This window comes from Cetorhinus maximus, chromosome 10 (genome assembly GCF_964194155.1).
Source record: "Cetorhinus maximus chromosome 10, sCetMax3.hap1.1, whole genome shotgun sequence".
Classification (NCBI taxonomy): Eukaryota; Metazoa; Chordata; class Chondrichthyes; order Lamniformes; family Cetorhinidae; genus Cetorhinus; species Cetorhinus maximus.
This window is the reverse complement of record NC_135888.1, coordinates 82,257,967-82,283,889: the sequence shown is the minus strand read 5'-3', so window position 1 is coordinate 82,283,889 and position 25,923 is coordinate 82,257,967. Positions and strand designations below refer to the sequence as shown.

The 25,923-nt window shown below is 42.0% G+C and overlaps 1 protein-coding gene across 2 annotated transcripts in view; it reads right to left on the bottom strand.

The window, feature by feature from the left end:
* Positions 1 to 25,923, bottom strand: part of sh3pxd2b (SH3 and PX domains 2B) — a 286,400-nt gene that overhangs the window by 256,542 nt on the left and 3,935 nt on the right. For both annotated transcript variants that reach the window (XM_078550692.1, XM_078550693.1), the window contains exon 2: positions 17,862 to 17,942. In XM_078550692.1, coding sequence (XP_078406818.1) covers positions 17,862 to 17,942 — 81 coding nt within the window. The remainder of the gene's footprint in view (positions 1 to 17,861; positions 17,943 to 25,923) is intronic.

The following is a 25,923-nucleotide window of genomic DNA, read 5'->3' as shown; positions in this document are numbered from 1 at the left end:
TCAGAGGGTCATAAGTTTGTGGAACTTAATTCCCCAGACAGCGGTAAAGGCAGGGTCATCACTGAATATATTTTTAGGGCAGAGGCAGGTAGATTCTTGACTAACAAAGGGTATAGCGGGTAGGCAGGAAAGTGGCATTGAGGCCACAATCAGATCAGCCATGATTTTATTGAATGGCAGAGCAGGCTCAAGGGGCCGAATGGCCTACTCCTGCTCAAATTTGTATGTTCATACGTCCTTCTGCTGAACCTGGGCCCAAATGTCGCCTCAGAGAAGAGCAGTCTTTCTGGACTTGTGCATTCTGCTATATTGATAACATTTACCAGAGCCACAAAATTAAGCAGCCAATGAAATGAAGGAAGCGTACCTCATTTTTCTTCAGCTTTATTTCATTATCTAACTGGACCACAAGTTGAACTAGTTATATATTGTACTGCATTTGGTATTTTGCTAAGTTGACAGAAACATAGCCAGGAAAAGATATGCCAAGTTCTAGCCTTAAACTGGAACAGCTGGAGCAATTTGGGAAGTTAGGGAGGCAGTAAGCTACTTAAGATAGAATTATCTATCTTATGTCTATGTTATCCTGAGGTTAAGGATGTACATTTCCAATTAAAGAATTCTAAGCTTTAAACATTCAGCAATGAATTGCTATTGCGACTCAAATCAGAGCTAATCATATATTTTCCAAGTAAATTAAGTGTGATTTGAACAACTTCAACACAAAGTTTAAGTACTGGAGACTGTCAAAAATATAAAACACTAGAAATGAAATGGCCATTCAGCTAGGTCCAGTATATGTCTTCCAGTATATATTGTACAGAAACATTTAACCATTAGAGCAACTTTCTGTCAATAAGTTGGGGGGCTGGGGTTTGAGAGGCCATGGGATGGGGGGTGGAATCCCTCCCCTGCCCACACCAGCCTACTCAGGGAAACATGCCAGCTGGCCACTTGGCATGGGCCTCTCCTACTGCCAGTTAAATCTTGGCGGTGGTGGGATAGGGCCCTTAACTGGACATCAAGTGCCCATTTAAGGGCTTCAATTAGCCCAATGGTGGGCATGCCACAAAATGTCATCCCCGTCGCTGGTAACATTGCGGTGGTGGCAGGGGTGGGCAGGCAGGCTGTCTGTTAGGCTAAACAAGCCGCCCCACCCCCCGTCCCCCCTCCCCCACTTTTAAACCTGCTGGTGAAAGGGTGTAAAATCTAGTCCCATGACTGGACCATTCATTCTGTGGACAGCACATTACGGAGTGGGGGTGGGGAGGGGGAGGGGGGGCGGACAGCTTCCGCCACCATCATCCCCTGGAAGCAAAGTTGACATGGAGCCATTTTGCTCCATGCCAGCCCGCCCCGCAGGTGAGCTAAACTGGTGCAGTAGTCCCACCCTCAGGAGTTGCAGGTCAATCTGATTGGCTGGCAGCTCCAGCAGTCCCGACAGCACCAAGAGCGCATTAGTGGGCGCTGCTGGGACTGCAACCAGGCCCGAGAAGGTGGCCCATGGATCCCGGAGCGAGGTAAATCTGGAGTCTTGGGCAGGGGGATGGGGGTGGGGGTGGTATGTTTTATAAAGCAGGTGGGTAGGAAAAAAAGGGTGGGTACTATCTTTGGGGGGGCTGCCCCCTGCCCCTTGAGGCACAAGTGGCATCCCCTGAAGACAATACACACCTTCCCTAGTTTTTTTCAAAAATGGCCTGCCCACTCCCACCCAACTGCCCACGGCAATCGTATTTTAGCATGGACAGCATATTATCGGGGTCAGTTGGCTTGTTAGCAAGCTCAGTTGGCCCTTGATTATTTATTTAAACATGGCGGGTGGGCTGCTGATTTCAGTGCCTGACCACATGCCCCATCCGCACCTACCCATCCCCCCCCCCAATATTATGGGGGCGAGCGGGAAGGTGGTGGGGTTAGCACCTGTCCTATTTTACGTGCCCTTTGCCAAAAATATGCCCAGCGGGGACACTTAAGATCCAGCCCTGTGTCTAGGGCCAGAATCTTCCGTTTGGCATGCAGGGGTGGGCCCCACACGCCGACGCATAAAATGATGCGCGGTGAGGTCGGGTATGCGTCCCGATGTCTCCACTCGTCGTTCCGATCTTCCTTTCCGCGGGCGAGCGCCGGAGTCGGCTGCACATCCACCGAATGTCAAAAGCCTGTTAATAATCTAATTAAGCTGATTGTCTGGGCTTCGCTTTTCTCATGAAACCTCATCCATGAGCGGGATGAGGTTTCACGAAGGGTTCATAAATTAAATAAAAATTTTTATTAAAATACATAAACATGTCCCAGCTTATGTGACAATGTCACATGAGGGGACATGTCTGAGTAATTTTATTTTTCTTTCTTTCAATTTTTCAGAATGAAATTAATCTCCGAGGCAGCTCCATACCTCAGGGAGATTTCTGCGCTATTTTGCGCGCATGCGCGAAAGAGCGTAGGCCCCAACTCTCGCTCTCTTCCCCCACCCCACCCTGCCCACACAGGTAGAGCTGAGCACTCCCGGGCACGTGTCATGCTGGGCGAGCCTTAACTGGCCCGCCCAAGTAAAATGGCAGCGCACAGCCAATCGCGGGCGGCGATCGGCTCTGTGCCCGCCCACGCCCGCTCAACAGGGAGAAAATTCTCCCCTAGCTTATGGAAAGAATTTGTGACCAATATGTCAAATTGCTCTTTCTTGCTCAATGTTTTTATGTAGTTATGTGCCATGTGAAATCTACCCAAACCTTTATATAAATTTCACTGCATCCATTCCATCATTCTTAAGGCAGAATGATCTGAGAACAGAATTCTCCATGGATATTGTATTATGCATACAAGAGAGTCCAAGTGTAGGCCTACAATGATGATGTGAGAGGCACTTATATAAAATGCTGACATAAAAAGTGACTCAAAGAAATAAAAAATATACAGGTGTCAACATGGACAGAAATTACATATACACAAGAACACAGGCACACCTTTGAAGGTGAAAACTTTGTTCCTGTGATACTCTTCAAGATGAAGCCTAATTAAATTAACCTATTGACATTATTTCAGCTCATACTTGCTTAAGTACAATAGTATGAAAAGAGATATATAGTGTACTTAAATTAAGATTTAACTTCTATAAAACATATATTCTATCTGATATAGCCCAAGCTAGTGCTAGTGAACATTACGAAGTAATAGTTGCTAAAAGATTGGACGTATGAAAAAATGCCTCGAATACGTATCTATATTCTTGCATATGGCGCATAACGTCTGTCCATATTACCTTTACTTCTTGTACCAATTTTTTGAGTCACACTTTTTATGTCAGCATTTTTTTTAAAGAAGTGTTCCTCACATCATCTCGGCAGGCCTCTAAGCTTTAGTGCACAAGCCATCCAATTCTGAATACCATTTTGTTTCCAATCCTTAAACCTGCATTTCAGATTTAGTCAAAATTAGTGACATTACACAAGTATATGTATTAAATTTTATAACAGCTCATTTCTACCTCATTAACCTTAAGCAGACTTTTAGCTGGAAAAAAAAAACACCTTTCAAATCAATGCAGGTGCAACAAAATGTGCTGTGGTGGATCATCTACAATGCATCATTTCATACAAGATCCTGAGAACAGGAAAATATTGCATCCTCCAACTAATTGTATTGCAACTCCACAGGAAATCTGTATATCCACATGAAAACCTTATGCTGAAACCCAAGTGCTTCCTTGGAAAACGATAATGTTGCTGAGAGAAAACCTAGAGCCACTGGGAGCCTTGATCCAGAATTAATCACATTATGGGTTCTTTGAAGACGTCTTTATCTGCTAATTCAGAGATCAGATATAATTGAAGGGATTATGTGAAATCAATAAGGCAAATAACTTGGTTTCAGAAAGTCAATTAAGCTGGTTACTTTGATGGTTGGGGAACAGGCCTAAAGATGTGAATGTGCACAGTTTGAAATAAGACGGGGTAGGTTTCTTTGGTTCCCTTATGGCTAGTCCATTAGGAAACTCACTGTAATGTGCGTTTTAGGTTTAGCATCAGAGAAGGCACCAGTGTTGCTTTGATGGATATTCCAATCAAAGCTGATCTCCTTCAACAGTTTTGTTTCTGGAAAGGATGTTGCCTCGGGTCTCTCTTGTGGTCTCCAATTTATTATATTCTGCGCCAAAGGCCATAGGAACTGTGTAAAAATTCCATCTGTTGTAACTTACCATCCACAAACTTTAGTTTCAAGAATTCACTAAGAGATGCTGTAAACAGATGGAACTACCGGTTATTTTGTTTTTTTACTCTCATTTTGTATGTAATATGGAAATTTAGTTATTCTACTTTATTTGCATCTTGCATTTTTCTTTGTTTCAGTATATCATTTTGCCTGTAAATATAAATGAAATAGGTTAGCCTATATGCAGTGGCCTGGTGTTTATCATTTTTCCATCTCCTGAGACAGGAGAACACAGTGGACATCTCACATACTTCCAATAATTGATTTAATACAGTTTGAAGTTAATTGTTAAACCTGAACTATGCCAATCTATTTCAAGTTAAAACTGAAGACATGGGTTTCTGGCCATAAGAGACTCTGTCTGCTTATAGAAACTGTAGAGGAGCTGGAAACTTGAGGAGCGTGCAGCAAAAAACCCAAACTGCAACTAAAAGATCCTCTGAATTTCTTGCGCAGAAGAACTTTACGAACATACGAACAAGGAGCAGGAGTAGGCCATTCAGCCCCTCGAGCCTGCTCTGCCATTTAATAAGATCATGGCTTAACTGATAGTAACCGGAAATCTGCATCCCACCTACTGCCGATAACCTATCGTCCCCTTACCTTAAAAATACTCAAAGGCTCTGCTTCCAATGCCTTTTCAGGAAGAGAGTTCCAAAGACTCAACCCACGGAGTGAAAAAATTTCGCCTCATCTCTGTTTTAAATGGGTAATCCCTTATTTTTAAACACTGACTCCTAGTTCTAGATTCTCCCACAAGAGGAATCATCCTCTCCACATCCACCCTGTCAAGACCCCTCAGGATCTTTGGAGGAAACAATATTAGTATACTTCTCTTAATCTAAATCAACCCATTCTATTCACCCATCCAAAACGAACCTGTTGCAACCAGACAATCACACAGTACAATCTCAAATTCCTGTAGTTCAGTGAGATTTAAATCTATGGCTATCTTAGGCAAAATCCTTTTAGCAATTTTTTTATGATTTGACTTACATAAATCAGAGAAGTTGCTTGTTTATTTGCGTGACAAAATTTGTACCTCACATAATAAATTAAATGGAGTTTGGGAAATACCTGTACAGACAAGAATCTGACGAAAGTGCAGAAAGACAATGTACATTGAAGTGTTTCTCTTTCATAGTTAAACACAAACAGACTTGCATGTGTGCACATGTACCAATTTTCTCCACATAACCATAAATGACTCACAAAAACATGTATTTTTTCTTGCCAATGTAAATGTAATTCAATGATAGAACAATCTTGCCCAACAAGTACTGTCCCAGAGTAACCCTTCACAACAAAACATGCAGCTGTTATTCTCAGATACTGGGCAGAATATTACGGGAGGTTAGGCGATGGCTGGGGGGTGGGGGAGGGATGGTTTGGCTCCTGGCCCGGAAGCAAAGTCGTTAATGACCAACCCGCTTTACGCCAGCCCGTCCCACAGCCAGAACACACAACACACTGCTGGTGGGATAAAAGGGTCAGTGTGGGACCTCTGCCCCTAACTGGGGAGGAAGTCCACCCTCGGAAGCTGCCAGCCAATCCGACTGGCTGACAGCTCCATCAATCCCAGCAGCACCAAGTGCACAATAGTGGGTGCTGCCAGGGCTCCAACCAGGAAGAAGAAGGGTGCCCATGGATCCTGGGGCCAGGTAAGCCCAGGATCTTGGGCAGGGAGAGTTCGGGCAGGCTAGGGAGGGGTGTGGGGGTGGTGTGTTTAATGGAGCAGGCAGGTAGGAAGAAAGGGGGGGATTCTATCTTACGGGGGCCTGCTCCCTGATTCGCAAAGGTCAGCCCCCAAAGATAGTACCCCCGCTGCTTTCCCGCCCTTTGAAAATTTTTTTAAAAAGCAGCCTGCCCACCCCCGCCCGACTGCCCACACTAAGCATATGATGGCGTGGACAGCGTATTATCAGGGTCAATTGGCTTGGTAACAAGCCCAATCGGCCTTTGATTATTTATTTAAGTGTGGCCGGCAGGCTGCCGATTTCAGCTGACTATGGGGTGAGCTTGGGTGGGAAGGTGGCGGGGTGGGCCCTATTTTACGTGCCCCCCCAACGAAAACACGCCCGGCAGGGGCACATAAAATCAAACTCATTATGTTCTAATGTGCTCTTGGTGCTGCTGGGATTGATGGAGCTGTCAGCCAATCGGATTGGTTGATAATGATAATGTCTAGTCACAGGAAGACAAGAGCTTTGATACAGAACCTAAGCTTCGCCATTGTATTTCAAACGTCCAATGTTTTCCCCAAGGCTTCATTTTCCTACAAAGTCTTAACTTGGTTCCCAGTATGTCTAAAACAGCTGTAATATCCCATCCATATGGATGATGTTCCTTAAGGCATTAGACAATTCCAAAAATCATTTTGGCATTAAATGTGTATGCTCCAGCATCACAAATTAAGGCAAATGGAAAATGAACCTTTCTCAAGTTTAATTGTTATAATTTTGCAAAGGAATGCACACATTCAACTTATCTACTTGCGGCTATATTTGTGCCACCCAGATCACTGCTGTTTATTGCTAAGGTAACTTGCTTCTTGTGATAAAAAGGCTGTGATAAACTTAACAGTTTCACCACAAATTTCTGAATAGTGGGATGGTTCACATCCTCTCGCACCAAATATACTTTCGTGTTTTCTATTCTATTTTTTTCCCTCATGTTCTTGCCAAATTCTTTTAATAGAATTTGTTTAACAGTAACGTAGTTTCCAGATCACATCAATCTTCACTGCCCTTCAGAATTTTTATTTCTTTATGTCTTGAATCCCAGGAAATACTGAGTTGCCAATCCCAGTCATTTTCATTAAAACACTTGTCAGATAAATGTTGTTCTTGTACAAAACTAATTTTCAAAAAGGCTAGCCTTTAAGACAAATGCCTGAGCTGCCAAGGTTTCATAGTATCTCTCAGCACCATTAGGCCTTCAAAGCATCAAACAATGGTCACAGCCTTTCAGCATTCTATTGCTGTAACAATGTGGATTGCTTGAAGTTTTCAAACTGCCTCAAACTCAAACATCCAAACAATGGACTGAAATAAAAAACAATGCCTAGGAATTAGGTCCAGCAGATGAAAGCTTAACATGGCCACATGATATTTCTCTGCCCATACCTGTTTTCTTTAAACAGTGGATAGAGCATTATCATACAAAATGTGTATGAACGTGAGGAATGTTAGGTTTATTGATCAGAATGCTTGTTTAGCTTGCACACCTGATAGCATTAATTGCTCCCAAGATTATTATGGCACAATCTACAGCACAAAACAATATGTCAAGCTTACTTAATCGACCAAAGTTTTTTTTATTATTCATTCATGGGATGTGGGCGTCACTAGCTAAGCCAGCATTTAGTGCCCATCCCTAATTGCCCATGAGAAGGTAGTAGTGAGCTGCCTTCTTGAACTGCTGCAGTCCATGTGGTGTAGGTACAGCCACAGTGCTGTTAGGGAGGCAGTTCCAGGATTTTGACCCAGTGAAGTGACAGTGAATACATTTCCAAGTCAGGATGGTGTGTGGCTTGGAAGGGCACTTCCAGGTTGTGGTGTTCCCATGTTCCCTTGTCCTTCTAGATGCTGGAGGTTGTGGGTTTGGAAGGTGCTGCCTAAGGAGCCTTGGTGACCTTCTGCAGTGCATTTTGTAGATGGTACACACTGCCGCTCCTGTGCATCGGCGGTGGAGGGAGTGAATGTTTGTGGGTGGAGTGCCAATCAAGTGGGCTGCTTTGTCCTGGATGGTGTCAAGCTTCTTGAGTGCTGTGGGAGCTGCACTCATCCAGGCAAGTAGAGCGTATTCCATCACACCCCTGACTTGTGCCTTGTAGTTGGTGGACAGGCTTTGGGAAGTCAGGAGGTGAGTTACTCACCAAAGGATTCCCAGTCTCTGACCTGCTTCAATCATATATTTCAATTTACCATGAGCAACGCCATGGAATTTCCATTAGTGTTATGAATGTATGCCAACATCATTCTGATTTATGGGCAGTTTTGTATTATGAATCTGTACCTAATGGGATGAGAAATAAATGATTAACCCCATTTCACTCAGCATTAATAGAGCTGGTGCAGAGAGAAGATTAATACCTGTGCAAACTATCTTAAAATCCTTGCTCTTGAGGTTAAAGAGGCAAACGCTGGCTCAGTGCACCAGTCAGAATTTTTTTCTTTTGCTTAATTATTTTCCAGATTGTTCCATGTCACTACTTTTTGAAATAATGTCAATACCATTGGTTTGTATTTATTTCACTGTTTCGTCCACTCCTCCTGAAGAAATTCACCCCATGTTGTGGTCCGGTTCCATGGAATATCCTACTAGTGTCCTTCCCCTCATCTTAGTGGCTACTGTTCATGCACTAAGCTTGGACAAGCAATTGAAGAAACTGTCACACAGAGGTAATTTATTTTCTCACACAATAGCCACAAAAAATACATTTCCATCAATTCATTGGATAGGACTTAGGACTGAGCACCCTGGCTGCTACCCAGGCACTGAGACCACCTGAAACTGTCCCTCAAGATCACACCTGCGACCCTTCTGATCTGTATGCTTCAGCAACGCAGGATGTAAATCTTCTAAACTATTTCTGGACCAGGCTCCTCTGGTATATCAAATTATTAGCTGAACTCACAGACCCTGACATGCACTCTAAGCTTAGGAGGTGAATTGTCTTCATCAAGGAACAGAAATTATGGCAGGTTTTGGCGTTCAGGCTAAGCCCACACTACATATTCAAACTTTTGTTGGAAAAGAGTAGTATTAGGAACCTGAGAGTATGGGCTGAATTTTACGTTGCGGGGCGGGTATGCGCCCAACCGGCTCGGGCGTAAAATCGCGCGACAAGACATCAGGCGAGCGTCCTGACGCGCTCAGCAGGTGCACATAAAAGTCAGAAGTGTGCCCGCTGACAATTAAGAGGGCATTTAAGCCCATTAACGGCGCAATTGTCTCCGATTTTTCGTGGCCCGTCCAACATTATAGTTGGCAGACAGGCAAATCGGCCAGGCAGCCTTTACATTTTTCACAAAACCTCATCCAAGGGTGGGATGAGATTTCCGTTGTGAAATTTAAAAAATGCAAATCTGTGGACAGCGTTTTTATCAGGTATATTTTCAGGTGCCTGATTGTGATGCATGGACATATTTTTTTCGGTTTTAAAGAACTTTATTATAAGATTTTCAGGTCTTCAGCTCCCTGAGGCAGCTGTCTGCCTTCAGGGAGCTTTCTTGCAGTGTTCACCCGCGCCCATGGAAACATCATCGCCCGCCCTCTACCCGCTTCCACCCTGGTCGCGCTGAGCATTTCAGTGTGCATTTCACGCTGGCTGGCTGTTAATTGGGGGCTGATCGCGGTCGGATGTCTGTTTCCCGACCGCTCCCGGGCCTGGCGATCGCGCACGCCCACCAAGGGTAAAATTCAGGCCTATGTTGCTGACTTGCATTAATATTTTAGACTGATGTGTTGCTGCTGAACTCAAATAACCTAAAAAGAGTTCCTTGTTGCATTCTAAAATTTGTACTCAAAACAATTGTTGCAGATATTCTAAGAGGAGCACATTAAGTGTAGTCCAAAGTCACGAGCTCCGAGGCTATAAGTGTTAGCGCATTCTAACTCACCTCTGCAGGCGTCACATGAAAATTCATTAGACCATCCAATGTCGGAGCAGGGTTTAGTTTTTTTTGAATTGCAGCCTAAATCTGCTAAGATATGGCCAAATTCCTACTCAAATTGTTAACCTCATTGAGTGATGTGTCCAAAATAGAACTCTTGAGTTCACTGATTATATTTTCACACTATGCAACATGACAAGGAAAGTCCTCCCGTTTGTTTCATTCAATAAAAATGCTCACTCATCCAGGACATTTCAGTTCAAAAGAAAGCAATGAAACATACAACTTGGAACCAATGTACTGGGCCAGATGCCACTGGCTGCTACATTCAACCTTGCGCGAGCAGGCATCCAAATTTCACCTCAACAGGTTTTACATGCCGGTACTTTGTTACTTATATCAGAAAGTATGTTGCATGAAGCTTATCCATTGTTGTTATAAGGGAAGAACAACAAACACGAATCAACAATTTGAGGTAAGTCATCAATTTGTGCACTTTCATTCCTCAGGTTAATGGGTCCCTCATTAAAATGGTGAGGACTTTAGAATGCTGAATCTAGACATTATCTACAGATCACATTAATCGCCAATTCAAATTTATACCATTTCCTTTCCATTTGAAACATTCCACTGGGTGATATAATGAGCTGAACAGATGGTGCAGAGATAAGTAAATCAGACTGTGGTTAATTTATGCTATCAATTGAACAATGAATTGAGAACTGGAAAAAATGAATTCAAATTTGGCAATTAAATTGAAGCAGCTTGAGTGGTCAAGCATTATAAATTTAAGGCGTCCTTCTGTACATAGTTTTACAAGAACACTTTTAAGGTTAAGTGAGTTAAGTAAGCAGGGCACAAAACCACAACTGTCTAACATTTTTTTTAAATACACAAGAACATTGCATTTAAAAACAATCAGTAATTGTGTTCAATGCCTCTCAAGTGACTATTTGTTTGGCATCTTTAAAAAGTCCCAAGTAGTATAATTTTCCAATCATATAGCATGTTCCAATCAGATTGGCCAGCAGCTCTCTGAGGCGGGACTCCCCCCCCACCTCCAAGTGAGGGGTGGCAGTCCCATCTCCACTCAATTAACACTTGTTGGAGCGTTAAATGGCTTCAAGGCAGCCAGTATCGGCAGCGATGCATTCGCCACTATCCTCAGATAGTGGGGAAGGGAAACCCTGCCATCCTAAAAATCCTGGCCATAGTTTTAATTAAGTTGAAAGGCTTTATTTAAAATTGCTCCATGTCCTAGCACAGTGAGTAAAATCTATTGTATTATTGCTGCCAATTTGCCAGTTTCTTCGGGAGAATATTCAAGCATCTTGTGCCAATGAATGCTTTAAAAAAATCAGCTTTCCAGAAACTGTTGCTGTATTTTGGTGGCTATATATTGTTTTAGGTAGCAATGAAAAGGGCCATTACCAAAGGTATCCTGACTATTACAGATGGTGGAGGAGAGATAAGCTGAAACTCCCAATTCTCTTCCCTTCTGTCTGAAATCAGTGTGGTTTATTTTTCTGTGTTTCGAAACCCCTATTAGTGTGTGGTCAATTTTAAAAGCACCAGCAGCAGACTTTCATGGGTTTAAACAAAGAGGCTTATTTATTCTCACACTCACCCCAAAAGACCTACACTACGTCAGTCGCACGGCACACTGTCAAGAAAAATACAATTAAAGAAGATAGTACACTTCAAGTATGAGCCAAAAGAATAGTTAACAGTTCATTTGTCTTTGTGAATCCAGTGAAGGAGGAAGTTTTTCTCCCTCTTGAATTGCAGTTCAGCTAAGTTCGGGTGGATGGGGGTTGGATATCAGGATTACTTTGAAGAGAAGAATGCTCAGCAGGACATGAAGGCTGGCACTCTTAACTGTTGTATCAGGAGGTCCAATTTCTTTACAAATTAATTTGGAGTTTGGAATCAGGCTGGGAGGCTTTTTGAAGGACTCTTAAGCCTGTCTGTTCTTAAAAGGCAAAGGTGGCACAGTCTTTTTTTGCAGCTCTTGTCTTGTTGGTGTTATTCTGTGTCAATGTATAAATAATCACACTGCATGGCAATCATCTTGTTAAAGACAACTGCTAGTTAAACAGGTGATGGGCATTGATTATCCCATCTAAACAGAATAAAAATATACAACTGGAACACTTTGTGTGGAAGCCAGTAGCACTGAGGAGCTGTCTTGAAAATAAACCAGCTTGAACCAAAAGACCAGCCTGGATTAATTCTTCCACCACAACCTTTTATTGTGAGTAAAATTTTGCTGACCCAGGTGTCTTCTGAGTTTTGGGGTAAAGGGATTTCAGTATCAGAGAACCAGTTTCAATCACATGGTCAATAGCCATTGATATACAATAGAAGGTAGATGGTGGTCTTTCACACTTAACTTGTGGATAACTGGTCTCATCAGCTTTCCTTTATGTCTCCAGGTTTGCAATGTAACAGACTGTAAGACTCCACTGACTTTGTGTTTTGGAGTAAGCCATGAACATTGGAGGTATGAATTGCACAAAGGAGTGCTGTCTAGGCATGTCCATTCAAGGGAGACACCCCCCACCAAGTATGATTCAATTCAGAACTTTCAAGAAGCTTGAAAGTCTGGGTTGCAGTTGCAAATGTCACCTGGCCGCCTTGGCAGCCATCTTAACTGCTCATCCTTGTCCATTATTAATTAACTAAAAGGCAGTTCCAGAAGCTTCCATACAAGCACAAACATTTTTAAAGTTATGAATATGTTATGCCTTTTATTGTGAATGACAGTAACAATGTTACAGTCATTAGCATCCCAATTCTGCCCAGCGGACATTTTGTTTGTATCAGATATTTCACTTTGAAAGTCAGGCAAGCTTGATGATACTCAAGACTTGCACAAATAGCACAGAAAAGTAAAGTGTCCCCTACCATAAACTGTAGATCATCAAGAGTGGCTTTCAAGATTTCTTAGATCCCCCTTAATTTATGATTGATGCAAAACCAGCCAAGATAAATTAAACGAAGTCTGAAATTCACAGCACATTAGTGATTACTGCATCTATTTCACAAGCCTTCAAAGTGCATTCAACTGAGCTATGTGACTTTTTACATGATTGAAATGTTGCATTTACTTACTTACTTAGACTTACATTTCTCCTGTCCATGCATGACAATGGGCAGCAAGACAATGCCACTGGGCAGTCCATCGTATTCTCATTTTCTCCGACACAGTTGGTTTCCCGCTCTTGGAAGTCCTCCTTAAACATATTTTGCCAGGTCTTCTTTGGCTGGCCCCATCATTATCTTCTGGCTGGTGGTGTTCACATTTCTGCCACTCTGGCAGGGTGCACCTCTGGGTGGCAAAGTATGTGTCCGGCCAGAATCAGTAGTCTCGCCATTATGATGTCCCAGAGGCGCCTCTGATCAGTTCTCTGTAGCACTTCCTTGTTGTTGATGCTGTCCCTCCATGTGATGCCCAGGATCTTACATAGGCAGCGCTGGTGAAAGACATCCAACTCACATGGCACCTTTGCTGTTCTCTTCCATGTCTCACTGGCATAGATTGTGGTTGGTTCTACTATGGACATGTAGAGTTGCAGCTTTATGGTCATGTTGATGGTGTTGGATGCCCAGACAGTGTGGAGCTGCTGGAAAACTGATGCTGCTTTGCCGGTTCTAGTGTACATGTTGATCTCCACATCATCTTCCCTGGAGATGTTGCTTCCAAGGTAGGGGAAGTGCTCGACATCCTCAATATTCTTTTACCCAAAGGTGATTGGAGGATCTTTTCGTTCAGGAACATCATACAGCAGGGCAGCAATATCCTGGCGGTTACCATTGACCAGAAACTGAACTGGACTAGCCATATAAATACTGTGACAACAAGAGCAGATCCTGCGGTGAGAAACTCACGTCCTGACTTCCCCAGCTCCAGCAACACTCAAGAAACTCAACACTATCCAGGACAAAGCCGGAGTATGGCAAGGCTGCATACTCTCCTCATTCTTTTCCTCTTGGTCACTGATTTCATCATCAGGAAGGTGAGGGTGGGTGCAAAACTTAGCATTCCATGACAACACCACCAGATGACTATAGATTTCACAGATGACATTGCCCTGCTGGCTGACAAAATGTGTGTGCTCCAAGACATGCCCACTAGTCTTGAGAATAGGGCACCAAGGTTGGTCTACACATCAGCTGTGAGAAGACCAAGACAATGACAACTGGATTGGATTTAATAAAGTAGCATAAAATAGGCATATAATCTGTGTACAATATATATTCAGTGTTGTAGCATGATAGAAGGAAGTATGTAAATTTTGTAGAACTCTTTTCCACTGATAAAACAATTTCTCAGTCACAGGTTGCTTTCAGATAAATTGCAAGAGTAGGTCACTTTGCTAGGGAAGGAATAATGACAGTTAAGAGTTTATTTTAAAGCAATGATCCAATATTTAACTTAGTTCGGAGTGTAAAAAATGACTCAAATCTGCACAGAATTTGCCAAGTTCATCTGGAACAATACACATCAAGAACTGTGTCAGGAGCCTAACTTGACCTGATCCAGCTTTCTCCAAGATCAGAAGGAAGTCAGAGTATAGATCTCAAAGCTTCATACCCTATATCTCATACCAAAGAATTGACAGCAGAGTTTTTAAAAGTCGACAAAATCATTGGTTCATGGATTGTAGCACAAATCAAAAATATAAGTCTCACTGGGATCAAAAATAAAACGATTGTTACTGAAAGCAATTTGAACTTCCAGAAAGATGCAGGCCAAACATTGGCCCGGGCCCAATATCTTTTAACTGATCAGTAACTATACTATAAAGAAGTGTCAACTCAAAAGTTCAGAAATAAGACCCAACAGAATTCTAAACCACTGTCTAACAAAAGCAAAATTAAACATGTCTTCTCCCTTCAGCATTTGCACAAAATTATCCACCCATACCTTTAAATATATAGGTTTGGTGCTATGGATACAGATGGAGGTTTGCCAAACCCCATATTTTTGTTACTTATATCTTCGGAATGAATGGAATGTTTATTATCCACTAGTCGGTGTAGAGCATGCTCAAGCAGACAAAAATGTTGATAATTACTATACTTGCCAATGTAATTATTTTACATCATATTGGGGTAGATTTTGCCTTCGAGTGAGCATAAAATGGACAATAGTGAAACAGCAGCTAATTTTATATCTCAATGTCATTGGAAATAAGTAAAACTGGCTGCTGTTTCGCTATCGCCCATTTTACACTTTCTCTCAAAGACAAAATTTACCCCAACGTGACATAAAATAATTACATTGGCGAATATAGTAAATGTCAACATTCTTGTCTGCCGGAGCACATTCTCCATCAAGTACTGCTATGACCTATCTTACACAATCACACAAAGTCAAAAATCTAACCCATTGCTTTCAAAAGGGCTAGGTAATTCTGAAATAAAAATGCACCTTCTTTCCTTGCACTTATCTCCCCCCACCCCCCTCAATTTTTTCCGTTCACCTGAATGCACCAACTTCCCTCTAATGCCTCGTTGATGTGAATATGCTTTGAGAGCCTGGGCAGTAACTGTCCACATGAATTTGGAGGAAGAGGAGTAGGGCAGCTTTTTTTCTATGAAGTAGAATTCCATGGAGTAAAACATAACCTATGATAGTTACATTAGTGAATACAACTACTTTTGCTTTTTAATTTTATTTCTTTATTAAGTTGTTTTTAGTTTTTAATCTGAGCTATATCTGGCCACATGGTAATTTCCATAAGCTCATACCGATCTGCAGCACATTGTTTGTTAATGCTGACAATATTGTGCAGCACTGTCCACAGACAGGGGACCTGCTGCACTGAGCATAGAAAAGACACAAAGCTGCAATTCACCTCTGGAAGACTACTAACAAATATAATAGGGAAGCTGTTAGGTGCAATGTTTATCTGAGATTCCATCTAGAGAGAATTTTCAGCATTGCTCCAGGCAGTTCTCCTAACAGATGTTCTATAAATGTGGCTCTATTTGCTCTCGGGATATGGGCAGCACTGGCAAGACCACATTTATTGCCTATCCTGACTTGCCCTGAGAATGTAGTGGCGGACTTTCTCTTTCAACTAATTAGTCCTTATATTAATGTTGCTTTCACACTGGTATTAGGTATTGAATCCAGAATGCCAGTCTAGTGATGATAAAGGAACATGTTATATGTCACAAGTCAGGAGTTGTATTGGAAGGGAATTTGGAGGTGATGGTCTTCCTTTGACTTTGCTGGTCTTGTCATTCTGCTTGGTACAGTGGAGGAAAGTGCTGTCGAAATGCTTGGTGAGTTGCTGCAGTGTATCCTGCAGATCGTATATATTCTAGCCACAGTGCTTTGGTGATGGAGGGGATGAATCTTCATGCATTAAGTGAATTCCTCAGTCTTGGACGTTTTTTTGCATGTCCACGTAGAGCAAGTTCCTTGCGAGTGGAGCCGACGAGTTATCTCCTTCCCATGAGGAAGTCAATGACAGACAATCCTTTCTGGATCGTAAGAATCTGTATGTTATATTTTTATAAACACCTATATCTAGTATTTTAATTATTAAAAATATCTTCTATGACTCCCTTCTGAAAAATATCTGTTGCTTTTGTGAAGGGAAGGAGATGTAACCCATCTGGATTTGATATTGAAGTTTGAAAGTGAGAGGACTGGGAGGATGAAGAAAGAAGTCTCTTTTGTTTATGTCTTTTTTATTTATCAGGCCCAAATTATTTGCTGTGATACATTAACATGTGTGAGGCTGCCATTAGGAGAGAAGATGCTATTTCTTTCCCTAATTATTCAGCCACCAAAAGCAGGCTAGCCATGTGCACACTGTCAGAATAACCATCTCCTGGTTAAAGCAGACACCAGGTGACATTACCAAACAACATCATACATAACCCTTCTATTGGCATGGGGTTTTTCTGATTCTTGATAAGATTAATTTAGGTAAGAGGTGTATGACTCTGGCCAAATACTGAAACTTTCTTTCCTACATTGCAACAGTAACTACACTTCAAAAGTACTTCATAGGTTGCAGAGTGTATTGAGATATCCAGTAGTCGTGAAAAGTGCCATAAAAATACAAATCCATTCCTCCTTCCCTAGTTCTTTAGCTCAGTTCTAACAGTTCCACTGCATGTCAGGTCACTACCATGAGGCAAAACCTGAGGCACAACAGTCAGCATTTATATTAAAAGCACAGATTGGTCGCTTCAGCCATTAGCAAAGATGCAGCACATTAAGCAACCCCATCCCCAACAGATTTGACTTGCTGTACGTTCATCATCTTACAATGATGTTATTTTAGTTCAAGAAACATATTTTTAAAGAAATATTAGAAGTCTATTAATGTGGTGCAACCTAGTCTGATCTATTTTTCTTTAAATACTATTTTATTTTTAATAAATTCATAACTTTTGATTAGAGCCATGTGTTTGGCTGAGTCGTATTCTCTATCAGCTTGGAGAGATCTGGGGCAAACGGTGGACAAAACTGTACTACTTGTATCACTAAAGGTTATGCCACAGGCTAGCAAGGCCATTTTGAAAAAGCAAACCAATCACTAGACTTTATTTCCAGAGGGACAGAATTGAATAGTAGGGAAGTTTTGCTAAACCTATATCAAATTTTGGGTGGGCCATACTAAGAGTACTCCATGCATTTCTGGTCACTGTTTTGAAAAGGATGTAAAATTATTATTAATTGAGAAAAACTCTACTGCCTTTGTGGGACACAGTTCCACATTTCTACCACTCTTTGTGTAAAGAAGTGGTTTCCCAACTTCCCACTTGAATGGCCTGACTTAACACTAAGGTTATGGCCCCTCATCCTAGAATCCCTTTCTACTCTATCAAGTCCTTTCAAAAATCCTCAATCAACTCAACCCCTTAGCTTTCAATATTCCAGGAAGTACAAGCCTAGATTAGGCCATCAATATAAGATAGTCATCAAGAAATCCAACAGGGAATTTAGAATCTTGACTTCTGTCTTCTTTCTTCACCATTATTCTGTGGTTGTGATCCAAATCTTACCTGCAGATTGAAGAACCTGCTATAGCGTCTGTAGATGACCTCTGTGGAACCATTGGACCATGTGACTTGAATGATGTAAACCTGAAAGCAAAAGAAGCTGATCAGGAAAGAATGGTATTACAGTAAGATCATGTGATTTGTTAGTACTCCAAGCACCACCATATCACCTAGGCAAATACCGAATCTGCTTCCTATGTGCCACAACACATACAATGTGAACTAAGTTACAAACACAACTGAAAACACTAGATATAAAATTAATTTTTATTTGCCACAGTGAAGTAGCCAGCTGACCTGCTCTAGGCCTTCGATAATGACATTTGCAGGATATCTCTAGGGGATTGGGGTATACTTCCCCACCTCCATGTAAAAGAGCATGCCGTTCACAGAATACCTCTCCTTAGTGGACCAAGACCTGGAACTCACAATGGGGCTGAGATTGCTCATGGGTTATGCCATCTCCCCACTGTACCCCAGGAGGCTAGCAGAACCCTTTGGAAAATACCAGAGACTTATTTACGACAAATCTCCACCATTTATTGGAGCTTCTGGCTTTGCCTTGTAAAATGTACAACCTTTACCCTCCACTTACAGGAGGCACAGAACCAGTGGCAGAAACTCCCTACACAAAATTTGACTCCACCCGCTCAGTTGGGTCCAGTATCTCTCTGCAGGCTGGTACACAGAATGAGTTGAGATTTATTGACCTTCTGATGTATTGAACTTCTGATGGATAAGCGTGAGGTGCAAACCAGAGAAGATAGACATCTCAGATCTGCGACTGCATCTCGAGCCTTGGACATCAGAGCCTTCCGGCTATCAACGGAGATCAGCAGCTAGAAGCTGTAGATTCCATGCAGAAAATCTGGGGGGTTGGTGGCGGCATTCCGTAAGGAAGGAAGGATTTAGAATGATGAACAGTCTTTAGGCTGCATTGGAACCACCACAGAGCCTCCAATCATGTCACGTTTTTTGGGCGCTGGAGCGGTCGATATTATTATCCAGGACCGACCCCTGAGTTTTTGGTACAATCCAGTTAGGAACCAATAACTTTCTGTTTAAAGTGGACAAAGTTTGAGATTCAAGAAACTTGCTGAGAGAATAAAACCACAAGATTCCACAGGTTTTGAACAAACAAAAATAAACTTTACTATAAAAGATCAGAAAGATAAAAGATTGTACAATATCTATCTTATACTCTAACATTCAGGGTTAATATGAGGTACATGTAAATTAACAGGCAAACTGTGGTCAAACACACCACACTGCACAATAAGCGGCAGATGCAACCAAGACAGATTCCATTGATTTCTCCGCAACCCACCCAGATGTCCGTAAACACTGAGTCAACCAATCTTGTTGAAATGCTCGTCTCTCTCATGAAGGATTCCAGTTTTCCTCTTCGAAGATCTCGCCTTGGAATTCTTTCCAAAAGCCGTTCCAACTTGGTCAGAGTCAATGATGGCCCACCTTGCAGAGTTTCAATCTCGTCTCCCGAGATTCCGTTACCCTAGATACCCAAGTCTGCATTCCAGCACAAATCACAAACATGACTTCAGCTCTTCACCCACGCTGAGCAGAACACCACTGCTCCAACCTCCTGCATCACACATTCACCAACCTTCTGGTGCCTTCTTCGATTGCCAGGACTTCTCTTGAGCCCTCTCCACTCAGAAACCGAAGCCCTTTTTCTTCTAGGAGCCTCTTTCTCTGCTCCGCTTTCTTCTTAACACTGGAACTTCAGCCTGTCCCCTGCCTGAGACTCTTCTCGACTATGGTGCTCTGCTACTAGGTCACATGACCCAGGTTTTCATGGCATTTTTTTTTTTGCACAGGTACTGCAGGCCCGTGATCTCTGCCAAAAGGACTTCAAATGCTGGATTGCGCATGCATCACCTGGTCACAGCCTGCACATGTGCAAAACTCCCAAGGCCTGTCGCAACTTGTTGTTCACGGCTCCCTCTCCATGAGGAGGTAAATCTGGATCTCATAACATCAACAAACACAAAAATGAAGTTGGAGGGCAGGAATGTCTCCCTGCTTAATTACCATAACTTCAGATAAGTCTGTGTCTACTCCCAGCACAGGCCAAGCACTGGCCCTAAAATAGCCTTAAAAATTATGTAAAAAGATCAGAGACCCAACAATTTAAACGTTCATCACTTTTCGTTGAGGTTTTCACCCAGAAAACTGAGCATTCCCCTGATGCAAAATATGGAACAATCTACCCTACATTGTTCCAATCACAACATCTACTTTGTGGATCTACATAACAGTTTAATCAGCAAGCTCTATATCTTATTCAATGACTATGGACCAGGTTAAGTCAGTTAAGTTCAATCGATCATCACAACACAATTACTTTAAAAGAAGTCTGAAGAGAAAGTTAGTACTGCAAAATTGTATGTTATTTATAGAGCAACCAATTATATTTATTCTGACAAATAGCAAAGCAGGCCAACTTTACCTCTGGCATGTGGATACATGACTGGGTTAAAAAGACACTTGCCTGAATTTTTCCAGCGTCGGGCGGGCTCGGTAGGAGTAGTCGGGAAGCCAACCGTCACCCACAATCAGCTCCACACTGCGATTTCACGTGGGTGGACCAATTAAGGCCCGCCTTCTTGCGTGGATTGCAAGTGGTAGCAGCGCTACCTGTGCGCGGGGGGGGGGGGGGGGGGGGGGGGAGGTGTGGTAGAGGAGGAAGAGTGGGCCTGGCACGCAGTTCATGCATGTGCCCGAAAGAGCACTTCAATTTCCCCGAGGCAGCTCCGTGCCACAGGGAGATGGAGGCGCTTTTTGGAAAAATTAATAAATACAATAAAAATTCAATGAAACATGTGTCACATGAGATGGGACATGTTTTTAATTTCAAAAGAAAGTTTTTATTTAATTTGTAATAGCTTTAGGAAACCTCACCCCGCTGGTGGATGAGGTTTCCTAAAAAATGTAAAGGCTGCCTGGCCTTTTCATCTGCCCGCCAACTATTAGGTTGGATGGGCAGTGTAAACTTCAACTTAATTACCTTGTTAATGGCCTTTATAGATCTTTCAATTATCAGCAGGCACGCAGCCGACTCTGGCACGTGCCCGCTGAATAAAATATCACGACGGTGCACAGTGACGTCGGGAAGCATGCCCAACGCCATCGCACGTCATTTTACGTTCCGGCATGTCGGGCGCGCACCCGCACGCCGAAGGTAAAATTCTGGCCATAATTCTGTGTTGAATTGATCATCCTTGAACACACATTTATCCCAAAACCAAGCATTTTGAGAAAGGATTCCACTAACTAAGAATGGGAACAATACTGGAAAATCATTGGCATGATTAGTACCAGAGGAAATACATAAACTCAAGAGTAAATACAGTAAACAGGTTCACTGACACACATGACTCCCATGTTTGACTACAAACATTCTGTTCCTGTACACTTACTTCCAGCTCTGGTACGTTTACAATATCAGCATTTCGTCATTCTTTCATTACTCTTATTAGGTGTCCTACACCATCTGTGACACACATGTTGTGAACTGCACACTGTTGAATACTTCGCCATACACCTCAGAGGGGAGCATTGTGAATTAAAGCACACTGTTGCATGGCAGAAGGGATTCAGAATTTCATTAGTCTACTAACATAATCTCAGAAAAGAGCTAAAACATCAATAATTAATTGTCTATATTAGTGAAATTCAATTCCCAGCTTTAATTACAAATCAAGCTCAATAACATCTGATGGATATCCTGTGTGTGGTGATTTTACCAATTTTCATGGAAACTGACAAAACAGGACTGTCTGAGTAAAAAGTCAGTCTCCCCCTCAGCAATCACAGGGTTGCTAAAACCAGAAAATATGAAGGAGTTTTAAAGCCACTACCACATCCTTTCAGCTTCCAGTGAAAGGAGGTAATGACCCCTGTGTTATAATTAAGTGGTCGTAAAAAAATGAACCCATGACAGACTCTGTCAATAGCTCAAACTGGGTAATGTGAGAGTAATGGAGAGTGTCTGCTAGCAAGCAACCAACTCGCCACAGTGACCAGATGACTATTTTAATGGCCGGGGGAGGTGGGGAGATAAAAAGGATAAGAGTTACACAAAAGAACATCCTGCCACACACAAAGACTGTTGACAAGGTGCAAAAACCAGTATGCCTATTCAGGAGTCTCTGTGTGAAAGAAGAAAATTAGAGTCATCCTGTAACCTCACTGAAAGTGCTGTATCACTTCCATTTTTAGATGAGGCATGTTAGCACTGGAAACTGGAATACTTTAGACTTGGGCACCAACCAAGCCGTTTCAGATCTAAGGCATGTGGCGAACACTGTGGTCCATTTGATAGCACTCTTGCCTCTCAGTCAGAAGGGTGTGGGTTAAGGTCCCATTCAAGGTTTCGAATACAAAATCAAGACAGACACTTCAGTGCATTGCATTCAGTAGTGCACTGTCAGAGGTGACATTACACCAAAGCCCCCTTTGTCTTCTCAGCTGGTATAAAAGATCTCCAATATTCTTCCCTTAATCAACATCACTACAAAATACAGAATCTGAAACACACTGCTGTTTTGGGGCCTTGCCATGTGTAAATTGACTGCCATGATTCCTACATAACAAGTGACTACACTTCAAAAGTTCTTCATTGACTGCAAAGTGCCTTCTATGTACCTAGATTGTGAAAAGGTGCTATATAAATGCAAATGCTTTCTATTCGAAAATTGAGGGCAGCAGGCTCAGTGTACTCTCACAAGATTCAATGTACCTCAGCATGCACAAGGACCCTCAAATTTACCCTCTAAAACATTAAGCATTCTCAAAGCAGGCACAACATAAAGCAGATTAAAGCTCCCTCTACCAACATCATGAAAATGTACTTTAAACCTAGTTGTGGAAAGTACCCTCCCAAAGCATCATCAATTCTTCACTATCGTACTTCAGGCACGTCCTAGCTTGATTAAAATGGCCACATCTACTAATATTTAGGCTTAAACGAGCCAAACGTATTTCACCTAAGAACCCTTCAGCCTACTGAGAGAAAGCCTTTCATCCAGAAGTGGTAGCTGGGTTAAACACAGACCTGGAACTCAAAGGACACCTTGCAACATTCACTTTGTCAATATTTACTTGAGTTTGGATACATTGCATGCTATCCAGATGCAGTCTAAATCTCATGATAGCCATTTGGCGAAAGGATCCTAGCAAACATAATAGCTGGTACCAAGTTGCTATGTATGGAACCAGGATGTAGAAATAGCTTCCACCTTGTCCACTTTTGAACTACTTTCATTATGGAATTGTTTCAATTAGGTGTAAGCGAACTTTACTCATGTTCCTTGGCATTATTCTTCAGATACCATTTGAACATAAATAGTTTAACTTCTTAATAGACCCCACACTATTGCTTTTACCAGCACTGGAAAAGCCAATCTATAAAAACACTGCACATTTATCTCTGATAAAGCACAGACTTATTAAAATAGGGGAGTTTTTTTGGCTTCTAAAGGTTGAACCCAAAAGTGAACACTTATTTACACCATTATTCATGAATAAATGTTACTGCAACTTCAGGCAAGAAGCAGAGGCATGGCTAAATGCAAATATCCAAAAGCTGCTGTTTGAATTGTGCCACTCTGTCATTAGCTTCAGGAAAACAATCTCACTGTTGAAATGCATGATGGCGAGAAGTGCTGTATTTGTGCAGTAAATACGAACTAAACTTGCTACAAAAAGTAAAGTCTTGTCATTACAAGTAGAAGTATCCTTTTAACATCATGATAATTGTTCATTACTGCCAATCAACCTCTCCGGCACTGAAAATTTCTTCCCTTTTATTTCTCTTTCTGTACCTGATTTAACACTGAATTCACCCAGTCTGATATATGTTGCCTTTTCAATCCTTGCAGTGTTTACTTCATAATCCTTCAATCAGATTGGTTAAGGAGATGAACAGTTGCTTATCTTTTTCATACAGATTTCAGATGTCCTGTTTTTCTCACTGCATTGTTATCAACTTGCACTTTCAGCAAAAAAATTTGGAATCCAAACATAAATAGACAAGCCTAAGTTACAACAGGTGGCATCAGATGCCCTGCTGCAGCTAAATCTGGGCCATTAGGTTTTCAGTCTTTTCAAACAACACATTATATTTATATAGCTCCTTTAATGTAATGAAATGTCCCAAGGTGACTTCACAGGAGCATCATAAAACAAAGTATGGCACCGAGCCATAGGAGGAGAATTAGGACAGATGACCAAAAGCTTGGTAAAAGAGGTCGGTTTTAAGGAATGCCATAAAAGGAGGAAAGTGAGGTAGAGAAGTGTAGGGAGGGCATTCCAGAGCTTGAGACCTAGGAGACTAAAGGCGCAGTCACCAATTGTAGAGCAATTAAAATTAAAAAACGGAGATCACAGAGCATTTGCAGATGAGCTACAGTGGATGTATGTGGCTGGCGGAGACAGTTGAGTGTGACATAACATGACAGCAGAGCTTCTGGTAGAAGTAGCTACAAGCAGCAACAAAATTGGGAATTTAGAGGAGGGCAGAATTAGCGCAGTATGGATATCTCGAAGGGTTGTGGGGCTGGAGAAGGTTACAGAGATAGGGCAAGGCCATGTGGGAATTTGAACAATACTTTACTTGACTGGAAGCCAATGTAGGTCAGCAAGCACATGAGGTGATAGGGGAATTGAACTTGCTGTGAGTTAAGACACGGGCACCAGAGTTTTGGATGACTTCAAGTCACAGAGGGTAGAATGTGGGTTTCAGCAGCTAATGAGCTGAGACAGGAGTTACAGAGGTGGAGGCATAGTGGTATTGTCACTGGACTAGTGTTCCAGAGACCCAGGGTAATGGTCTTGGACCTGGGTTCGAATCCCACCATGGCAGATGGTGAAATTTGAATTCAATAAGAATTTGGAATTAACAAAAGTCTGATCATGACCATGAAAACATTGCTGATTGTCATTAAAAGACATCTGGTTCTCCAATTCTTCTTTAGGGAAGGAAATTTGCCATCCTTACCTGGTCTGGTCTACATTTGACTCCAGACCCACAGCAACATGGTTGTCCTTTAAATGCCATCTGAACAAGGGTAATTACGGGTGGGCAATAAATGCTGGCCTAGCCAGTGATGCCCACATCCCATGAACAAATTTTTAAAAAGGCATTCTTAGTGATGGCACAAATTCAGAAAGGTTCAAGGCATTTCAATGATAATATCTTCAAAAAAAAAGTGTACCCAACAATAACTGGTAATTTAAGTGGTGAAATTAATTAATAGCGTTCATAGGATATTCAATTTCATCAAACTTACTCATATACAAATAAAATCCATATATTTCTCTATTTCAATAAAATCTTCAAATGCATTACCATCTCTGTGAACTTACTCCGGCTATTTTACATTTATCCGTGCAGCTTTCATATTTAGAGGCAGGATCCTTCGCAGTAGGCATTAAAAATGCCCAAGCTTTTGGAGAACAAAAAGTATCAATTTTTTCCTATAAATAACCCTCAATTTTCCTCTTAACATTCATTTGGTTTTAAACATGGTTGTTATCCAGTTATTATAAAGGCTATCTCAAACACCATACTTATTGCCTCAAGAATATTTTCAGAAAATTAACAACAGCAGAGGACAAAGAACCCCTTAATTTTAACTGATTGTGCTTCCTTGGCCTACCACCATCTTTGCCTTGGTGACCCCAGAAAGCACCAGAAATACTGTGGCTACATGAGCAAATTAGAGACTGAGAATTCTGTGGCGAATAACTCACCTCCTGACTCCCAAAGCCTGTCCACCAGCTACAAGTCACAAGTTAGGAGTGTAATGGAATACTCTCCACTTGCCTGGGTGAGTGTAGCTCCAACAACACTCAAGAAGCTTGACCCAATCCAGGGTAAAGCTGCCTGCTTGAGTGGCACCCCATCCACCACCCGAAACATTCACTCCCTCCACTACACAGTGGTAACAGTGTGTACCATCTATAAGATCCACTTCAGCAACTCACCAAGGCTCCTTCGACAGCACCTACCAAACCCCCTGTGGCCTCTACCACCTAGAAG